Raw genomic sequence first — 21050 nt, 5'->3', positions numbered from 1 at the left:
AGACCTGCAGAGACCATTTGCGAGAGATCACGGATGTAATGAGTTTTCTGCACAGATGTACGCGGATGCACTGTCGATCATCCGCGTGGAAAAAATCTGCACCCCCACCTCTCAGCTTTTTCCACACCTCCCTAATTGATTTTAAACTTCAAATCTGCAGTGTATCCGCAATTATATTTCCGGAAGCACTGCGGACCGTCCACACCCGTTGACTTGTATTGAGCCCGTCCGCATGGAATCCGCAGTGAAATGGAGCATGCTGCGATTTGTTTTCCGCACCAAACGGTTTGCAAATCAAATCTGTATGCTTAAATTCAGTTGTGGATACCAATGCTTCCCTAGAGGCACTGTGAATTGCGGATCTTCCGCGTGGGTGATTCGTGCTGATTCTGCAAATCAAATCCGCCTGTGGACATTGGGCATAACAGTTTGGTCAGAATGGCCCAGGTAACAGGCAATTAGTTAAAACAACCATCCAGCTTCTGGAAAAAGAGGTCCACTACATTATTAGCTTTTGAGAGCCTTTTTATAGGCCAAGGATTAGTAACCCCTTTAGGGCCTCAGGTGGCAAGACCGCTCATCTAATCACACCACAACTCTAACATTTCCATATCTGCCTGCGATGTAACTGCATAATGAGTGTTGTAGCAAAACGACAACTCCTCCTAGGTGCTTGAGTTTTTGTTTTTTTTACAAAGTGTGTTTTTTACACAACAGAAGTTAAACTTACTGGCCTGTAGTTTCCAGGTTCACTTTTTGATCCTTTTTTAATGTTGATACCACATTATTCTGGAACAGCCTTCATCACTATAAAGTCCTAAAAGGGGTTGTCCAGTTGTAAACTATTGATGGCCTGTCCACATTATAGGTCATCAATAGTAGATCAGCGGTGGATTGCCTCCAGTATCTCCGCCTATCAGCTGTTCATCGGGCCAGAACAGCTGCTCATGAACTGAGCTGATTTCTGCAGGAAGCAAGCTGCTTTATTCCCACTGCAATGGCCAGGCTAAGTATTGCCGGTATTAAAGTGAATAGGAATTGTGCCTGTAATACCAAGCCAGACCACTGCATTGAGACCGGAGCTGTCTGATTCCTGCAGAAATTAGCTTGGTGCATGGCTTCACCCTTTCACCACACCAGTCAGGATCTGGGCTTTGATGCAGGGCCCCAGGCTTTTCTAATGGAAGTAGTTTCAGTTACTTGGCAGAAAATTCTTCAATAGACAAAGGTATTTGGTACATGAGAGTGTGAAGAGAAGTGTAGTTAGAGAAGTCTGATTTGAAGCAGGCAGCATAACCTTCAAGATGGAAGACAATGCCGATTCATCATGGTACAAACAGGCCAGGGGTCAAGGTAGGCATCAGACAGGAAAATGATCAGTACAACAAGATGATGTCAGGAATGGAGAATGCAGATATTACGTTCATGTGGGCAAATAAGCACCGGGCTTACACGAACGTGCCCAAAACAGGCTGGGTATAACACAAACAAGGAAATCTAAGACGGACTTCAGACAGGACATGCTGACGGAAACACCAACTGGGCAGTGAACTGCATACTGCGGACTGGACTGACGGACAGAAATAACATAGGGACTGACAACTGACCAAAACACTCACCTTGCATACCTGCACACATAACAGATATAGCTAAACAAGTATGAGGTATTGGTACGTTGGCCAAAGAACTTAAGCAGCAAGGTCACGACAAGGCTCCTCGTGTCTTGCGGTCCCTACACTAGCAAGACAACATATACCATAGGACCCTAAGGGCCATCCTAGCTCAGAAATAGCAAACAACTCAGCAGGACAAAGCAGAGACAAACTGACAGAAAATAAACGTAAGAACGGACATGAACCAACAAGACACTAAACACACAGCAAGCTGCAATGGCCAAGTATTCATGACTGCTCACTCTGGACACCAAACAGACACTGACAGGAGCTGTGAATATATGTGAGCAAAGACCTGGGGGGTTGGCTAGCAGGAGATCACCACACACAGCCAGCTCAATCATTCCACACCTGTGGGATTGTGCTGCTAGGAACCATAGTACTACAGGTCCCAGCAGCACAACCTAACAGCAGATCAGAAACCAGGAAGTCAGCACAAATGAACAACACCTTCAGTTGGACCAAAAATACTAAAAGCTTTGGATTGGATTAGAACAAATAAAACAACCAAATCTATTTCTAGAGCATTAATTTTCCCAAACCATGACAGCTAGAGATTGTGTTATTTGGAAAGATTTGTTTCGATGGTACATACACTGACATGCCAAAAGTCATCGAACAGGAACTAATATTGTTTAGAACCTCCTTCTCCTTGAAGGGTTGCAAATGATCAGCAAGCAGTGAAACATAGCGGGCACCGGTCAATGACATGTTGACATGGACCAATAGACTCAACCCATGCCATGAGAACACACCCCACACTAGTATGAAACCATTAACACCCTGAAGTACCTTGTTGATGACTCCTGGCTTCATGGGGTCTGCACCACAAACGAACCCTACCATCAGCTCAAAACAATTGGTATTGTGACTTGTTGGATCACAACACATGTTGCTAGTCCTCCATGAGCCCAGGCGATGCACTCGGTCCAGTGTTATGGTGTTAACAAAGATACTCTATTGGGTCTTCTACTTCCATATCCCATGGAAGCAAAATAACGCTCTACTGACCTGCGGGATATGTGTTTGGGGTCTCCTGTATTGAATGTGGATGAGAGGTCTAGCCAGACACTGCCATTCACAATCATTAAGCATCTGTGGGCGGCCATTGCATTGTCCATTATGGGAGGTAAAGCCTTCTATGACGTATTCCCAGTACACATTTGACACTGTGGATCGAGAAATGTTCAATGCCTGCACAATATTGAAAATGGAATGTCTAATCTGTCTTCCAACCGCTACCATGCCTTGTTCAAACGCCGATAAATCATGGTACCTTACCATGACCACGTTGTCCGGTGCTCAACCTCACAACTTATAAAGGTGTAGGCATTCCCTAGCCATCACCTGAGGTAACACCTAGAGATGAGCGAGCATACTCGTCCGAGCTTGATACTCGTTCGAGTATTAGGGTGTTCGAGATGCTCGTTACTCGTAACGAGTACCACGCGGTGTTCGGGTTACTTTCATTTTCTTCCCTGAGAAGATTGCGCGCTTTTCTGGCCAATAGAAAGATAGGGAAGGAATTACAACTTCCCCCTGCAACGTTCAAGCCCTATACCACCCCCCTGCAGTGAGTGGCTGGCGAGATTAGGTGTCACCCGAGTATTAAAATCTGCCCCTCCCGCGGCTCGCCACAGATGCATTCTGACATTAGTTCAGGGAAAGTGGTATCTTGGTGGAACTGCTATAGGGAGAGTGTTAGGAGTATTTTAGGTTTCAAGAACCCCAACGGTCCTTCTTAAGGCCATAGAAATCGCAGATCGCACCTATGTGCGATCTGCGATTTCTGTTCTCTTCTCTATATGCGCTCAATGGGGCCGGCGGCAGCAGCGCCGACCCCATTGAGAACATATAGAAGACAAATCCTTCTTCTCTGCCACAGCTGTAACAGCTGTGGCAGAGAAGAACGATGTTTGCCCATTGAATTCAATGGAGCCAGTAATACAGCAGGTTCCACTGAAAGCAATGGGCTGCCGGCGTGCGCGGGGATGAATTGTCGGGAAGGGCTTAAATATATAAGCCCTTCCCTGCAATTCATCCAGAAATGTGTTACAATAAAAATATATACCGGCGTATAAGGCGACGGGGCGTATAAGACGACCCCCCAACTGTCACCTTATACGCCGGGAATACAGCGGAGCAAAGAATAAAAATCATTACTCACTTCACCGGGCGTTCTGCGGTGCTGCTGCAGGCTGTTGCTCCCTCCTGGTTCCCGGCAGAGCATTGCTTTCTCTACGAAGGGCTTTAAATCCCCGCCTCCAGAAACACACGTGCCTTCAGCCAATCACAGCCAATGACAATGATGTCATTGAATGGCTGTGTTTCTGGAGGCGGGGATTTCAAGCCCTGCGTCCAGAAAGCAATACTCTGCCGTGGACCAGGAGGGAGCGACAGCCTGCAGGAGCACCGCAGAACGTCAGAAGAAGTGAGTAATGATTTTTATTCTTTGCTCCACTGTATTGCCGGCGTATAAGGTGACAGTTGGGGGGTCGTCTTATACGCCCCGTCGCCTTATACGCCGGTATATATTTTTATTGTAACACATTTCTGGATGAATTGCAGGGAAGGGCTTATATATTTAAGCCCTTCCCGACAATTCATCCTGCGATCGCCGGCAGCCCATTGCTTTCAGTGGAACCTGCTGTATTGCTGGCTCCATTGAATTCAATGGGCAAACATCGTTCTTCTCTGCCACAGCTGTTACAGCTATGGCAGAGGGGAACGAGCTTTACGCTGACAGTGCAGGGGGGGGGGGCACTCTTGCCGCTATTGTGGCTTAATAGTGGGACCTGTGAACTTGAGATGCAGCCCAACATGTAGCCCCTCGCCTGCCCTATCCGTTGCTGTGTCGTTCCCATCACTTTCTTGAATTGCCCAGATTTTCACAAACGAAAACCTTAGCGAGCATCGGCGATATACAAAAATGCTCGGGTCGCCCATTGACTTTAATGGGGTTCGTTACTCGAAACGAACCCTCGAGCATTGCGAAAATTTCGTCCCGAGTAACGAGCACCCGAGCATTTTGGTGCTCGCTCATCTCTAGTAACACCACTTCATAATCAACTTACATATGAAGGCAGGCCAAAGCAGGATTGCGGTGCTCACCTCTAGGTTTCCAGACACAATCATGACTGTTGTCAGTGCCCAGACTAAACCTGGATTAGTCACTGTCCAGTTTCATTGTTCATGACACCACTGCAAACAGAAGTGACAGTGGGTGTCAAAGGCAGAACACGTTATGGGCTGTGTGAGAGCAAATGTCCTTCAGCCAAGCGCCTGGAGATGGTTCTGACAAACATACGAGCCTGTAACAATGGTGCCACCTGTTTCTGGATGGTAGACAATAAAACAGCCAGAGCTTCTCGTGCTTGTCGGACGATCAAACGCTCCTCTCTCCAAGTGGTCTATTGAGGTTGTCCTGAGCCTGGTTACCTTGTGTGCGTGCCCTCATGCATTTGAAATTACTAACAGAACCAAATAGCTGGAATTCTGCTGAAATGTTAGAGAGACTGGTGAAAAGAGAAGTGACATATTGCCGATCATTGGTGAAGAGGCCCAATTTATGGGTTGTAGAGCCAATAGATAGGTCCTGTATAGGGACATTCGATCTCAATGCAATCACCAGGTGTTCCATCATCAAAATGTAAAGTAATGAGGACAAATCTGCAAACTTGACAGGTGCGGCTGCATATGGCAAAGAGCCTGAAATAGGGACCATTGACCCTAATTTGTGCTATTGATAATTCATATAAAGACATGATTCTATAGCTCAGGCAAACTGATGTGGATCCTCCTAGCCACACACTGGTTTGGCTGTGGGCTGAGGTCGCAGCACCTAGCGAATCCCAGTTTCCAGAGTCCAAAATATAGAGCCGTGGTCAAAGAGAACATCAGAAGTGTCAAAAAAAAACAGACAGACGTCAGAATCAGAATGAACACTAACTGGGGCTAATAGGACCAATTGCTTAGGCCTCCTCCATGGGGAGGAAGATATTGCAGGTGATGGCTGGTGAATAGGTAGAGTGCGCTGGCCCCTTGGGAGAGAGGGTGGAAGGGCACGCAAGCTCCACGGGCAGAGATCTGGGAGCGAGCAGGAGCGGCATGCAACAGACATCAACCACTGGAGCAGATGAGCAGCGGGGACGTGCCATGACACTATATACCATTGTATCTCATAGTCTCAACTCCCACAGGGTCAGGGGGAGGAACTCAATCAAAAGTCAATAGAAGGGAGGCACATAGGAACCCCTCTACACCAAGCCGGCGAGAGCAGAGACAATTTGGATGTAGTTGTCGCTCCCCTCACAGCCAAGGACAAAACCAATGTGATGTAGACTAGTGATCACACGACTGAGAAAGTCCTGCGGGAGTTGGGCGTTGTGAGACGCCCAAATCCTGCACGAATATCAACCCCATTCTTTTGAATGGGGTCATACACAAGTGACTTTTTCCATAGCATCGGGATGAGGGAAACAAATCGTGGCACGGCCTATCTTTGGGCGTGCCCTTGCATCGCCCATTGTTCTTAATAGTGCGGTGGCAGCACTGCACTGTGTGCTAGGTCACGTGAATGCGATGGGAGGTCTTCCCATTGAAAACAATGGGAGGCACTCCGCGATCCTCTGCCACTTTTGACAGCCGCAGCGGAGGATTACTACTTCCCCGATGTGAGGCGGTTTTGATATAAAAACGCCTCACATCCATTGTGACATCGCATGTTGGCGATGCCACGCCGTGAATCACAGCCCCATATCGCACACGCTTGTGTGAAGTTAGCCTTAAGCCGCACTGCACTGCATACAAATGTGCCATGTGGTGTCTTTGAAGGTCCCATTGAAAACAATGGGCGTGGCGTTCATGTCAAACGATAGAAAATGCTGCGATCTTTTTTCCTTGCAGCGATTCCGTAAGGGAAAAAAATCGCTCTTGTGAATAAGTACGTTCAAAAGAATGGATTTCATATTCCCGTGAATTTAGTGCGCCTCGCACAGGAATATCGCTTGTGTAAATAAGCCCGAAGGATGTGGTTCTGTCCTGAATATAGAAGCTAGTAGTATCACCTTACAACACACTTCCTGTGGAAGGTGGATCACTTCCTGACAGGTTTACCATTACACTAAATTCAAGTTTGTGCAATATACGTCATTATCGGTACTGAAGTGACGTCACCCAACATGGCTCTTACGTAAACACATAGCACACAGTGCTGTCACGTGACAGTGGCAGGATCACTGTTGTACACAAGAGAACCATCTGTTCCCTGCCGTCCTGTCTGCACTACGTGGTCATTACCCTGTGGTATCATACACTCTGGTCTCCGGTAAAATGGCCGCCTCTGCCGCTCTTCTTTCTTCCCGCCCCCTGTTATGACCCGCAGACGGGGCGGCACGCAGGGGAAGTGACGTTGGGTGGCTTGTAAACAAGGAGTTATCGCTGAAGCTCCCTTCTACATTGTAGGACACCGAGTCCGCCATGGGGGGAGTCCTGGGCCTCTGCTCCGCAGCCAGCTGGGTAATTACCGGGGTAATGGCGGGGGGCTGCGGCGCTGACACCTCCACTATGGGGCGGTGACATGGCACATTCTTCTCCAGCCGGCATGGCTTCATATGTGGCTACGTGGGGGTCCTTGGATACGTCTGTGTCACCGCTGGGCACGGCTCTCCCAGTGTTCTTGTCCTTGCTGGGTATTGTGGAGTATGACTGAGCTGCAGTACTGGCAGTGCCCAGCAGAGAGGCTTCTTGTGGTTGGGGGTGTTTCCAGCGGTGGGACCCCCATGCACATACACTGATGGACCCCCTTACCACTGAGCATAGCGCCCATCTGATTGGGTGGGCCGGTCTCGCAGACAAGTGCCGTTAGTCCAGATGTTTTTCTCTATTTCAGCCAGCGGACATCAGAACGATTGTGATTTGTGTGATGGAAAGCGGCTTGAAGAATCTGGCCAAGAGACTTGGGCTTCCTTCTCTCCTTGTTAGATTGGGTGGGAACGCTGAAATATAGGGACATTGTAAAGATGGGTGAACATTAGCCAGGCGATTTGGTTAAAATCATTCATGTTTATGAATTTTAGTCTGACTTGTAAGGAAGCCCTAAAGGAGCTGGAGACTTATTACATTTTTGTGTGCATCACCCCTCCCCCTTAAACCCCCCCCCAAAAAAAAACCCCCAATATATGATTTGGATCTGGGATCTCATATGTAATCTGGACTCCCCGGCCATCACTGATGGTGTCACATGTCAGGCCTCCTAGTGGGGAAACAACCATGTGACCCATGCAGACCGAGTAAACAAACTACCGGAGGACGGGAGCAACAAGTCAGGAGTTGTGTATGTGTGTGCTTGTTTGTGTTTGTTTGTTTTTTTTTTCTCTTACCTTTTTCCGAGTGCCTTCACACTTGCAATAAAATCATGCAGTAAGTGAAAATCGCAGAATTATGAAACCCATGATTTTCGATGGTTTCATTCCCGTTTGCGATGTTTTCACTCATGCAATGTTGCTGTTAAAAAAATTGCATCAGTTCGTATCTTTTTGTGTTTTTTTTTTTAAATCGTCCATGTTTCTCCATGGAGCCTCTTTTTTTTTTTTTTTTTTTTATCTCAACGTGCAAACTTTTTTTGTGCAATGCATTTTTAACCTTAGAAAGTCCTATTGACTTCTGCGCTAAAAAATGGCGTGCGGCAGTGATCCAATGCGAGATGTCTCAAGAAAAAGCATCGCTGACCCTCTTAACGCCTAAAGACAATTGTGATTTTTGCCGCGATCACCAGTGTGAAGGAGTCCTCAGAGTAACTGTACTTTCTCTTTACAGACTTTTGGTGTGTCAGGACGACTTGTCAAAATCAAAAAGTTTGAACAGTGGGGATTCCACTGCTGGGATCCCCGCTGATCACTGAAACGAGGGGCTGCAGCTCCTACCCAAGCACTGTGTACCTTTCTGCTGTCTATAGACTTCTATGCATCCGTCTTTGGCAGAGAAGCTAGTCAGCCACAAAGATAGCCGAAAGTGCACAGTGCTTAGGGTGAGCGAGCAGTGGCCCCCACTGGTCAAAGCTTTAGACATGGAGGTCTCACATGGTTTGTAAAAAGGGCAGCTACTCTTTAAATATGTCACCCCTCCACTGCGGCATTTATATCGCCCCCCTCTTCTTCAAGAGTTTAGATAAAACAGCAGAACACTCGTAAGCCCTCATGCACACGGCAGGTCTGGATTCTGGCTGCGGAATCCCAACCGGACAGGTGATCCTGCGTACCTGTCGTCTGCTTCACCATCGGACATGCACTGTACAGATTATTTTTTTAAATTCCTGCTTTTCCCGGGTCAGACAGCTTCTATTGACTTCAATGGAATCCGTCCGTGTGGGAACCGCAGGAAAATGAAGCGCGCTGCGATATATTTTTTTTTCCAGCATGCTATGAAGGGTTATTGCCGGAATCCAGAGGCAAACTCCAGCCTTGGATTCCGCAGCCGGAAACCTGGACTTACCGCGTATGAGGCCTGAAGCACTAAGCTACATGCGCCATCTCCAGATGGGTTGCTGCGTCACTTTCGGTTTTCGCCTAATATCTAACATAGCACCCCTTCTCCTTCAGTGAGCGCCAACCTCCCGGTTATTGATTAACCACTGTCTATTTTTTAGGTAAGCTGAAATGAAACAGCTAGCGGCTTGTGGCGCTGTTGGTGGCCATGTTTACACGGAACAACTATTGTTAGAATTTGCTCTTTCTAGCAATTATTCGTCCGATAGTCGTCCCATGTAAAAGTCCCTTTAGGCAGTTCTTCCATGAACCTGAATGTGAAAAGAAAACCAAAACCCGAAAATAAAAAGGCCCTATTGCTCAAAGCCTGAGGCTGCACTACTGAGAGGTCCTTGCTGGTTTCTGTCAAGTAACCCTCCTCCTCTTCCTGCCTGACCTGGGTAGTGCCAACTATGGGGTTTATGTCAGAACATTCTGTAACTTCTAGCAAGTATCGGCATATAAATTAGATATGGAAAAGCTGCTTTAATGTCCACTAGATGTCCATTCTGATTTCAATACCGATTTTCGGAACAATAAGCAGTGATTTCATTGGTTAGTTGTTTCCACTTGTTTATCTCAGTTTAATGACTCTAAATGTTTACTTTTCAGATCCCTTGCCTATGTGGCAGTGCGCCATGTCTCCTCTGCCGCTGCTGCCCAAGCGGGAACAATTCCACCGTTACCCGACTCATCTACGCCTTCTTTTTACTTCTTGGGGTTGGAGTTGCTTGTGTGATGCTGATGCCGGGAATGGAGGAGCATCTAAAAAAGGTCAGTGAAGTAGTAGAACTCATTTTCCAGCACTTATGTGTTCAAAGCTAATCCGTGTTATATTCTATCTCGTTCTATCTATTAACTGACTTACGCCAGTGTACTGAAGTCGCAAATTTTTGCACAAGCCGCACTTGTGCAAAAAAAATTGCGCCTTTCTTCTTTCTGCACCAGCTTTGCCACTTTTCTGAAAACTGGGCGGGACTTGTTGGGAGAGGGAGTGGCCGCCCCAAACTGATGGCTTTAAGTATAAATCATACCAGAAATATACTCCAGGTCGAACCTGGTGTACATTACTTTTCTTGAATAGGTGTGCGCCTCTTCATTTATTAGGCGCATCATGTGTCAGGGACTATTATAGTAATTTCCCACACTATGTTTTTGTAACGGCGATGCTTAACAAAACTATTTTCCAGATTCCTGGCTTCTGTGAGGGAGGAATGGGATCTACAATTCCAGGAGTGAGTGTCCATGTGAACTGTGACGTGTTGGTCGGATACAAAGCGGTATATCGTGTGTGCTTTGGGATGGCCATGTTTTTCCTTCTCTTCTCCCTTCTCATGATTAAAGTGAAGAGCAGCCAAGATCCACGTGCTGCTGTGCATAATGGGTGAGCCACATCTGTTTGCTACATTTGGTGTTTCTGGGAAAGCTGGATGATGACTAGTATGGGTACCATTACAGCTTTCGCCACGGCTATCACCTAGCTTTCCTACATTGCTGTATAGAGCATGGAAATACTTACTGATTGCTGCGTCTTCTGTCTGTAAGTTCTCATGCACACAGCCAGAATTGCAATCGCACAGATTTATGCAAAAGCATACGGCAGTGCACAGAATCGTATTGCTGTTCTTAAAAGGGTTGCTGTCTGTGCGTCCTATGAGAAATCTGTCTTAGGGCAGGTTGAATGCATCTTTAGAGCATAAGGAAGGAGGTAGAGCTGTGGGTGGAGCCTAACACCACTGTTTGAACCTGTCAGGCTTACTATTCAACCTAACAGGACCAAGCAGTGTGGCATTAGGCTCCACTCTTGTCCCCATCTGGTCTATAGATGCCTTCAGCCCTTGAATTCAGTTATCTTGGGCAGTCCCATTGAAATGAATGGTCTTGCAGTGCACATGTGTGACCACCACTCAGTTACGGGATGCTGTGAAGCCCCGTTCTCCCGGCTCTTCAGTGGGGATCCCAGCATTCCTACTTCCATCAATCAGATAAGGTAAAAAGGTAAAGTCCTTGGACTAAGTCGTGACCAACTCCTCGGGTGATATCACATTGTGACGTTTTCTTGTAGACTGTTTTTGCGGGGTGATTTGCCATTGCCGTCCTGAGTCATCTTTTACCCCCCTGAAAGCTGGGTACTCATTTTACCAACCTCGATGGAAGGCTGAGTCAACCTTGAGCCGGCTACCTGAAACAAGCGGAGATTGAACCCTCAGCCTTCAGGTCGTGAGCTAGAGCTTAGGACTGCATTCTGCTGCCTTAATACTCTGCGCCACACGAGGCTCCAATCAGATACTTATCCTCTATCTTCTGGATAGGGAATGATTTGATTTTGTGGTTAAAAACCCTTTACAACTGAGAAAGCTGGATGACTGCCTTAAAGAGGGCTGTTGTGGTGAAATATTAGTTGTCTCCAAGTGTTTTCTAACTCTAGGGGGAAGTGATTATTGGCTTATAGTCAGTAGCTTTATGTTCTGTTCTACTCAAATAATTTAATGTTTTGGGTTTTTTTTTTTTCTGCCAATGATTTTTCAATAATAATTATTACTCTCTGACTTTGTCTCTGCAGCTTTTGGTTCTTTAAGTTTGCTGCAGCCATTGGAATTACTGTTGGTGCGTTTTTCATTCCTGAAGGACCTTTCACAACAGGTAAGCCTCTCTTTTTCAATGCTAAGATTTCCTAAACTGTTTGCTCGGAAAAAATTCTAAAATCCTGTCTTTCTAAAGAAGACTAACAGCTTGCTGACAGAGAAACTACTGTAGGTGATAATGTTTTATTGTCTCACTGCTACTGGAATCGCATCTACACTGCTCAGTGATGCCCTATAATGTTTGTGTGCAGTTAATGGGAGACATCATGGCCTCTAGTTGGCATCCACCAGCTCAGGGAAAACTGACAATTTGATATGCAAGCTGCATATCGGGGTGAAATTTGTTGGTAAATGCAGAATACAGGCCATAGAATGGCCAAACATTGGTTTATTCCTTTTATAGATACAGTACTTTGCTGCAAAGTTAAGACAGCTTTCAAAAATGGAAGTGTTAATAGTTTTTGTCAGTTTACAAAATGGTAAGTAAATGAACAGAAGAAAAAACTAAATAAAAAATCTGGGTGAGGAACAGCCAAGCTTTGCTACAAAAGTGAGGTTGTGGAAGACAGTTTCATGTCACAGGTCATACGACATTATTAGATTGAACACAAGACAGAAGGTAGTTATACTGAATCCGCAAGGTCTTTCCCAAGCAAAGATTTGAAAGCAGACTGGACTCTCAACACACGCTGTTCAAGCTCCTTTGAAGAAGCCCAAAGAAATCTGCAACACTAAGGACTGTAGATGCAGTGTTCACCCAAGGAAACTTAGTTCAGCAGATGAAAGCCACATCATGCTTACTTCCCTTCGAAGTCGGAATATGTTCAACGGTGCTATTAGATCAGAACTGGCAAAAGACAGTTGAGAGAAGTCTGGCTAGAAGGGATCTTCATGGAAGAATTCTGGCCAAACAGCCAGACCTTCAGTGTAGAAACAAGTCCAAGTAACTAAACTATGCATGAAAATACAGGAAAAGCGGTACAGAAAAATGGCAACATGTGCTCTGGACTGATGAGCCAAAATCTGAAGTATTTAGCTATACCAGAAGGCAGTTTGTTCACTGAAGGACTGGAGAGCGGTAAATAATGAGTGTCTGCAGGCAGCAGTGAAGCATGGTGGGGGTGCCTGTCAGCAAGTGGAATTGAGGATTTGGTCAGGATTGATTGTGTCCTCAATGCTGAGAAATACAGGCAGATACTTTTCTATTATGCAATACCATCAGGTAGGCATCTGTTTGGCTCCAAATGTATTCTGAAGCTGGACAACAACTAAAAGTATAAAGAACAGGAGTCCTGGAAGTGATGATATCCCCCCCCCCCCCCCAACCAACCCGAGACCTGAGCTCAGCATTAAGTTGTCTGGGATTATATGAGGAGACAGAAGGACTTGAACAAGTCTACATCCACTGAAGATATGAGCTTAGTTGTCCAAGATGTTTGGAAATCCTCCCTGCCGAGTTCTTTCAAAAACTGTAAGTGTATCTAGAAGGATTGCTGCTGTCTTGAATGCACAGGGTGGTCACGCCAAATATTGATTTGATTTTAGTTTAATGTTGTTCAATCACTTTTGGTTTTTTTGACAAAAAATAAACCATTAACACTTCTAGTTTTGAAAGAATTCTTACTTTGCTGCATTTTTACATGTCTAAAACTTTTCCGAACAAAGCAGGAAAATAAAACTGGCGGACAGTGATGTGAACAAGCCCTTACATATGGATGCTTTTCATACAGTGAGCACATAACAATGTGTTGTAGCAATCAGTTATGTCATAGCTGTCATATTAGCACCTACACTGCTGTGGTTCTTAGATATACCCATAACTATGTTTGTGACGGGTTATTTCTAACCTTTTTCCCTCTCTCATGTGTTTTAGTGTGGTTCTATGTTGGTATGGGTGGCGCTTTCTGCTTTATACTCATCCAGCTTGTTTTGCTGATTGACTTTGCACATTCTTGGAATGAATCCTGGGTTGAGAAGATGGAGGAAGGAAATTCTCGTTGCTGGTATGCAGGTGAGCAACATTTCTACACTCTGTGTAATAAAAGTTACTAATCCATAAATTACTGGCAACTTTAATTTACTATGATAATTAACACACGCACACACAATTAATTGCACCATGTGTTTGGTGAAAACTGGTCTCATTAAGAATTTGGTAGTAAATCGTGACTCAGTAGAAAAATTCTCATTTGAACATGATGAGAAGATCTTATGAGTGTTTGTGAGCTTGACCCACCCCTCAACACCACTAAAAAACTGAGGCAAAAAGCTAAAAAAAAACGCAATTAAAGTGAAAAAAAAAAACGTGTGTACCCAAAATGGTACCAATAAAAAAACTACAGCTCGTCTCGCAAAAAATAAGCCCTCAGAGAGCGCCGTCCATGGAAAAATAAAAGTTATAGCACTTTGAATGCAGTGAGTTTAGAAAAAAATAATTTCCAAAAAAAGGGTTTTTATTGTGGAAAAACCTAAAAAAAATATCTTTGTAACCGTACCATCCCGCAGACAAAAATGGATTGTGTCATTTATGCTGCATAATTAACACTTTAAAAAAAAAATCTATGGCAGAATTGATTCGCTTTTTTCTCCCTACAATCATAAAAAAAATAAGTTTTACAATGTAGTCTATGTACCCAAAAATGGTACCAATAAAAACTACAGTTCGCCACGCAAAAAACAAGCCCTTATACGGCCGCGTCGACGGAAAAATAAACAAGTTATGGCTTTTGAAAAATGGAGATGAAAAAATGCCAAAAATCATTTGGTCCTCAATGCTAAAATAGGCCGTGTCCTTAAGGGGTTAATCAGCTGACACCCTCCTGCAGCGGCTGGGAGTAGAGTTAACTGACCATGGCATCCAAGTGGTTAGATGGAAGGGATGCCTTCCTCTGTCACTCCTCACCATGCAATTCAGGAGAGCTGAATGGTTGTCATGACATAGTGAAGTCCTCCGACAGAATTAGTACTATACAGGTGATCACATGGTGAAGTTCAATAGTTAGATATACAAATATGAAAAGTTAAATCCACTTTTCTATTTATCATATAAAAAGAATAACCATAATTATTGTTGCCGTATCCTTGGGCTTTGGACACTTAAGCCCCATTTATACGCAAAGATGTTCTAAAGATAGGATAATTGACAGTTTGAGTAATTATTTTGCATAAGCTGTTAATGGGCACTAATGCCCCTTAGCAGCTTATTAGCTTCATTTGCATGTAAATGAGCCTCCCTGAGCTGTATGCAGAGAACAGCAGGTGGTCTGTTCTCTGCATACAGACCCTTTGTTCTGTCATGGGGCTGGAAGTTGAATACAATGTTATCAGTGCTTCGGTGGAGAAAGTGTTCTGTCCCTGCTATCAGCTCTCTGGCCGAACCATGGATTTTAAAGTCAACTAAAAATCTTCGTTTGGACGAAAAGCAAACAATGGTAGCATTTACACGCAACGATTATCGCTCAAAGGGCATTGTTTGAGCTAATTTTGAGCGATAATCGTTGCATGTAAACGGGGCTTTACCTTCATGGTTGCTCAGCAGTGAATGTGAGGTCACATGACGGATACGTCAGCTGTCAGCATGTAGAGGACATTTATTCTAAAAAAGTTCTGTCCAGAAAACTGCAAACCGGCACCTTTAAGTCTGTTATTGTCTAATGCACCCTATGCTTTGTTTCCTCAGCTCTGCTGTCGGCTACTGCTATTAACTACGCTCTGTCACTGGTAGCACTGGTGCTCTTCTATGTCTACTACACCCATCCTGAAGGCTGCACTGAAAATAAGGCTTTTATTAGTGTGAACTTGCTTCTGTGCATCGGAGCTTCTATTATGTCTGTCCTACCTAAAATCCAGGTATGGCCAAGTAAGATGTCCGATGTGGGAATATTTTTTGTGTTTCGATTTTAATTGTATTTGCATTAACTGGTTACTTGATTTGCTTTGATTGCTGTGTTTATTGCTTTTTGCTGCTGAAAGCTGGTCACTTCTAATCCCTGCCATTTCATTAGAGTAGAACTGACCAAGTTGCAGCCCAGTCTCTTTACTGGTAGAGCGCTATACAGTGAGGTTTGCCACATCCTAGCTGCAACAGTAGTAGGTTAAAGGGGTTGTCCAGTTGTAAAATGTTGATTGTTAGCAAATCGCCACCCGGGTCAGTGCTCTTATGCGCTGAGCTGGCTTCTGCAGGAAGCAAATCGCTCTGCTCTCACTGCAGTGGTCTGGCTTCACATTACAGGCAACATTACCTACTTCAGTGTCTGTAATAGCAAATCTGGCCACTGCAGTGGGAGTGCAGCTGTATGCTTCCTGCAGAAATCAACACAGTGTACTGGCCCAGTGAACAGCTAAATGGTGCGACTCCCAGGGGAAAGACCCCTGCTGATGCATTGTTGATAACCTATTTGCAAAATAGGACATCAGTAGTTTTATAACTGGATAACCTCCCAAAAAGGTGTTGCATAATCAATCTCTGTAAAAACATTTAGACTCACTACTTGCTATTCTCACAGCTTGTTTGATCCAGTTTTAGGCCTCCTTCCCACGAACGGATTTCCGCCACGTAATTCGTGGCGAAAATCCGCTGCGTTGCCCACAGCTATTAGGTTCTATTGAACCTAATAGCTCAGGGCACACAGTGCGGAATTCCACCAACCAGTGCTTTCCCGCCTACCGCCGCCACGTCACGTCACGTGACGCGGTGGGCGTGTCATGTGATGTGGCGGCGGGCGGGGAAGCGTCATGCGGGAGCGAAAACGCCGTATCCGCTGGTAAGTATGGGGTCTCTGGGGGGCGCCGTGACGAGCTTCGCCGTGGAATATTCCGCGGCGGAGCCCGTCACGCTCCTGTGCAGCCGGCTTTACAGATATCGTATGAATTCAATACCATTTGGAAGCTTATCAATTACTTATATTTTCATTTCTAGGAATCTCAGCCCAGGTCTGGCTTACTGCAATCTTCTGTGATAACCATTTACACCATGTATCTGACTTGGTCTGCCATGACCAATGAGCCTGGTAGGTATCGTATATGGAGTTCTGAGCAATTTAATAGGGTCTAGTAAAGATTGCCCACCACATGCAGGGGGCAGTAGGTAAACATTTCAGTCAAACAGTAAGGTTTTTGACTCTGTTTTGTAGATCGGAAATGCAATCCCAGTTTGCTCAGCATCATTGGTTACAATTCCACTACCACTCCAGGCCAAGTTCAGGTAGTACAGTGGTGGGATGCTCAAGGAATTGTTGGACTTATTCTCTTCTTGCTCTGCGTCTTGTACTCCAGGTATTAATGTTATACAGTGCTACGTTGTTGTTTTTTTTTTTTTCAGTAATCTGTAAAAACCTTTAACTTCCCTACAGTTTAGGACAAGCTCTGTTTGTTCTGCAGTAAGAGGACATTACAGTATGGGACGAACAGAGCTCGTTATATTTAAACGGCTGTAGCTCTGGTTCTATCGGGGCTACCAACATGCCTGTTTTAAATCTAAGATGCTTAGTATGTTCGTAGCCCTTATAGAATCAGATCTGCAGCAGTTTGAAGTGAAGTTGGGAATACTGAATTTACAGCTGTCGTTTTTAAGTTAGTGTGTGCAGAACAGAAAGGGATGGGGACCAGCGGCAGCATAGATCTGTGTTTTTGTTTGTTTTTTTGTTTTGTTTTTTTTTTGTTTTTTTTTACCCTGTATATCTCCCTGCCCCAGGGAAGTGGTGACATCCATTTTTGTTCATGTTATCACCCCCCCCCACCCTACCCTATCAATCAGAGAGCATATTTGCTCTCTGATTGTCTCTTGTAGTGTTTTTCCACACCGTTTTAACTCTGCAGATAATTTAGTCATTGCTGACTGGGACATCTGAACGTTTTTACCAAAAATAAATTTCATTTTTTTCAATATTTTTAAAGCCTTGTGTAAGGTGAATTAAAAAAAATATTAAAGGACTGAAAAAAAAACCTACACATAATCTGTATCGCCACATCCGCAACAAACCCGTACTGTAATCAAGCATGGGAAATTCCATTAAAAAAATCCAGACTAGCCATTTTCTGTTCTCACTTCCCCTAAACGGGAATGAAAAATGGTTTAAAAATTTGGATTTATCTCAAAATGGCACCAATACAAACTCCAAGTTGTCCCACAAAAATCGGGTCTGCACGGAAATTTTGCAGCAATTCTGTCTTGTGTGAATCCAGCCTTATAGTGCATTGTGTTAAAGCAAATCCTGATCCCATGTAGAGGGAATAAAGACTGTGGAGTTTCAGCTGTACTTCTAACCTGCGGTTTTGCTACGTTCCACAGTGGTACCACAGCATTTCCACGACGCATGAATACGCCCTAAATTTGGTGCTGTCATAATTATAATGACTCATAGAATAAAAATAACATAACATTTATACCACATTGTGAACGCTATAAGGAAAAACATTGCCATAAAAAAGGTGAAATAGCTTTTTTTTTTTTTCTTTTCAATGGCCCCCAGCAAAATAAATTAGTAATTCAATACATTTTATATACCTGAAATTTGTTGCTATAAAAAAAAAAAAAAAAAAAGAAATTACAACTTGTTCTGCAAAATTAAAGGTCTTATACAGCTACATTGATGGGGAAAAAAAGTTATGACCACTGGAGCACAAACATTATGTCACTAAGGGGTTAAATTGCACTTGCGTCGACTGAGTTTTGCACCAAATATTTTTACATGAGCCATAAATTCAAAATCTACATTTTGTTTTTATTAAAAAGGGACCTTTTCTGGAGGGTTTTTCCAATTTTAACGTGACTGGGGGGTTAAGAACTATTTCCTTAGTCGGTGAACTTCCTCATAATATTGCTTGTTTTGGCTTTTCTCTCACAGCATTAGGACATCCACTAACAGCCAGGTGAACAAGCTGACTCTGACTAGTGATGAATCCACGCTGATAGAAGACGGCAGCAGGAGTGACGGCTCCCTCGGCGATTCTGATGATGTGCAGCGCGCTGTTGACAACGAGCGGGACGGGGTTACCTACAGCTATTCTTTCTTTCACTTCATGCTGTTTCTGGCCTCTCTTTACATCATGATGACCCTTACCAACTGGTACAGGTATGTGAAATCACATGACTAAAATGACACTTTTATAAGACCCCCATTTATAAGTGTTACCAGGAGAGTGAGGCTTCATTCACTTGGCTCTGTGGTGGATCTTTGTACCAAAAGTCTCATCCTGCCAGAGGAAAGCGGGGAAGTTTCCCTTTTCTTTACTATTTAGCAGCATGATCACATTGGATAACCATGCTGCTAAAACCCACTCGTCACGTTGTTCACTTGTTCTGATGTTTCCTTAGTTTGTGTTCTGACATACAGATACAGCAAATTTCACCTGGATTGTGCTAGTAAAGTTATCTTAAGGCCTCGGTCAGATGAGTGTGCTATATGTGTGCTGGAAATGAATGTTCCTATAGAAGTGTTCATATGCGAGGGGAGTCCCCTCATCCCAGCGAGGACTAACAGGATTTTACAACGGCACATTTAAAAGGTGCTGCTGGGCAGCACTTTTTGAATGTCCTGCTGTAAGCAGCAGGGTATTCCTCCTGCCCCCCTGATGGGCAACTCCCCAGCAGTGGGGGGCAGTAGGGGACACACCCCACCCTCTCTATAGGCATTGTATCTTTTGGTAGGTGGGGATGAAAGAATCAACAAAAATGTTTTAGATATAGCTCTGATGGGACGTGATTAAAGGGAACTTGTCAGAAGGTTTGTGGTCCCCCACCCCCAATCATACTTCATTCAGGTAGAGGAGTCTGGGGAATTTGAATACTTGCTGACAAGTTCCCCAACCAATTATGGCTGATCAGCGCCGGTCCCACCAGCAGGACACGTTCTGATCAGCCTATTAGAGGATCCTTAAAATATAAAAGGTATGTCCAACCCTCAGTCTAAAAGACCCGTAAGTCAGTTAATGTCTATATTTTGTCATTTTACATATAGAATGTGATACCATATACTGACCCTTTTTTTTTTTTTTTTTTTCTACTAGCCCCGACTCCTCTTACGAGACGATGACTAGCAAATGGCCGTCTGTATGGGTGAAAATTTCATCAAGTTGGGTGTGCATTGTTCTGTATGTTTGGACACTGGTTGCGCCATTGGTGCTGACCAATCGTGACTTTGACTAGGGAAATAATTTAAGTATAGTATGCAGTATGTCGCCGTGTGCCCGGAGCACTGAGCTTGTATAGTAACATTTTGCCAGTTTTGCATGTTCTGTTTTAGGATTTATCCTTGCATGATGCTACCGTTTACCATGTAAGATTAGTAACTGAAAGCTATACACCATAGAATAGGCATCTGTCATTCCCATTGCGGTATGTTACACAGTAATAGTAAGATATTGAAGTGATACATGTTTGATAGAATGTGTTAGTGGAAAACACACACTTGTAAATGTAATCATTTGGCACATAAACCTGCATATGAAGTAATGGAAGATGGAGGAGCCATCGCTGTGCTACATTGGAACGTGTCACTATCTGGCGGTATGGAGGATGGAATCCAGCGCATTTCCAAATAAAAACCTTTTTCATTCTAAATTTCATCCCATAAAATTGGCAAGACGGAATGAAAAAAGGAATGAAGTTTTACCTGGAAATATGCTGGATTCCCTCCATTTTCTTGCTTTACTTCTTGTGGATCCCGAGCACAGCAGAGGTGAGCGGTCTTTGTACTTAAGCAGAATGACTTTGACCAGAGTCCTCTGACCTCCTCAACTTCATGCAATGACCAAAAAAAATGTACTCCTTAACCTATTCCTTTCCAAGGAACCCTACAGTTAACAGTGTTAATGGCTACAAATGTATACTAGAACATAAGTTATAACAACAGAGAATAGATTTGCACAGATTCCTGTAAACTTATAGGTCACAATTGCATTTGGTTGGAGTTCCTCACAGAAGACTGGATAATAGATGTTTGGGCACTTTCACAGATGTAGCATGGATTGCGGATGAACTTGGAGACTGGTTTTCAGAGATCACTTGTATATAGGTCAGTACTGTAAAGGGAGGGAGCTGTTTTGCAATGTTGTTGTGATCTCAGAACCCATAGAAGCATAGTGAGTGTGTTGGTTTTGTATATCTTGCTTTTTTTTTTTTTTTTCAGTTTAATTTTTTTTAATGTAAGTGGAAACCGAGGTCAGTCAATGGCGACTTCAACATAGAATTCGTTCTTTTGGCTCCTATTTTAACTGTGGAATTATTTTAATGTGTTTGTCTTACTAAATAAAGCAAAAACTTTATTGCA

The 21050-nt window shown here is 44.2% G+C and overlaps 1 protein-coding gene across 1 annotated transcript; it reads left to right on the top strand.

Annotated features, from left to right (window-relative positions):
• The first annotated feature begins 7055 nt into the window (after nt 1-7055).
• On the top strand, nt 7056-21050 carry SERINC1 (serine incorporator 1). Its single transcript, XM_066606464.1, has 10 exons — nt 7056-7190; nt 9809-9970; nt 10387-10580; nt 11760-11839; nt 13655-13792; nt 15461-15630; nt 16700-16790; nt 16914-17055; nt 18627-18854; nt 19789-21050. The coding sequence occupies exons 1-10, from the start codon at nt 7152-7154 to the stop codon at nt 19925-19927; spliced, it is 1383 nt and encodes a 460-aa protein (XP_066462561.1). The 5' UTR covers nt 7056-7151; the 3' UTR covers nt 19928-21050.

This window comes from Eleutherodactylus coqui, chromosome 1, assembly GCF_035609145.1.
Source record: "Eleutherodactylus coqui strain aEleCoq1 chromosome 1, aEleCoq1.hap1, whole genome shotgun sequence".
Classification (NCBI taxonomy): domain Eukaryota; kingdom Metazoa; phylum Chordata; class Amphibia; order Anura; family Eleutherodactylidae; genus Eleutherodactylus; species Eleutherodactylus coqui.
The sequence above is the reverse complement of the archived record's forward strand: the minus strand, read 5'-3'. Positions and strand labels throughout refer to the sequence as shown.

Coding starts and splice junctions, on each gene's coding strand:
- SERINC1 (XM_066606464.1), top strand. CDS start 7,152: ATGGGGGGAGTCCTGGGCCTCTGCTCCGCAGCCAGCTGG. Junction 13,793..15,460: donor TTCTCGTTGCTGGTATGCAG/GTGAGCAACATT, acceptor TTGTTTCCTCAG/CTCTGCTGTCGGCTACTGCT. Junction 15,631..16,699: donor CTGTCCTACCTAAAATCCAG/GTATGGCCAAGT, acceptor TTTCATTTCTAG/GAATCTCAGCCCAGGTCTGG.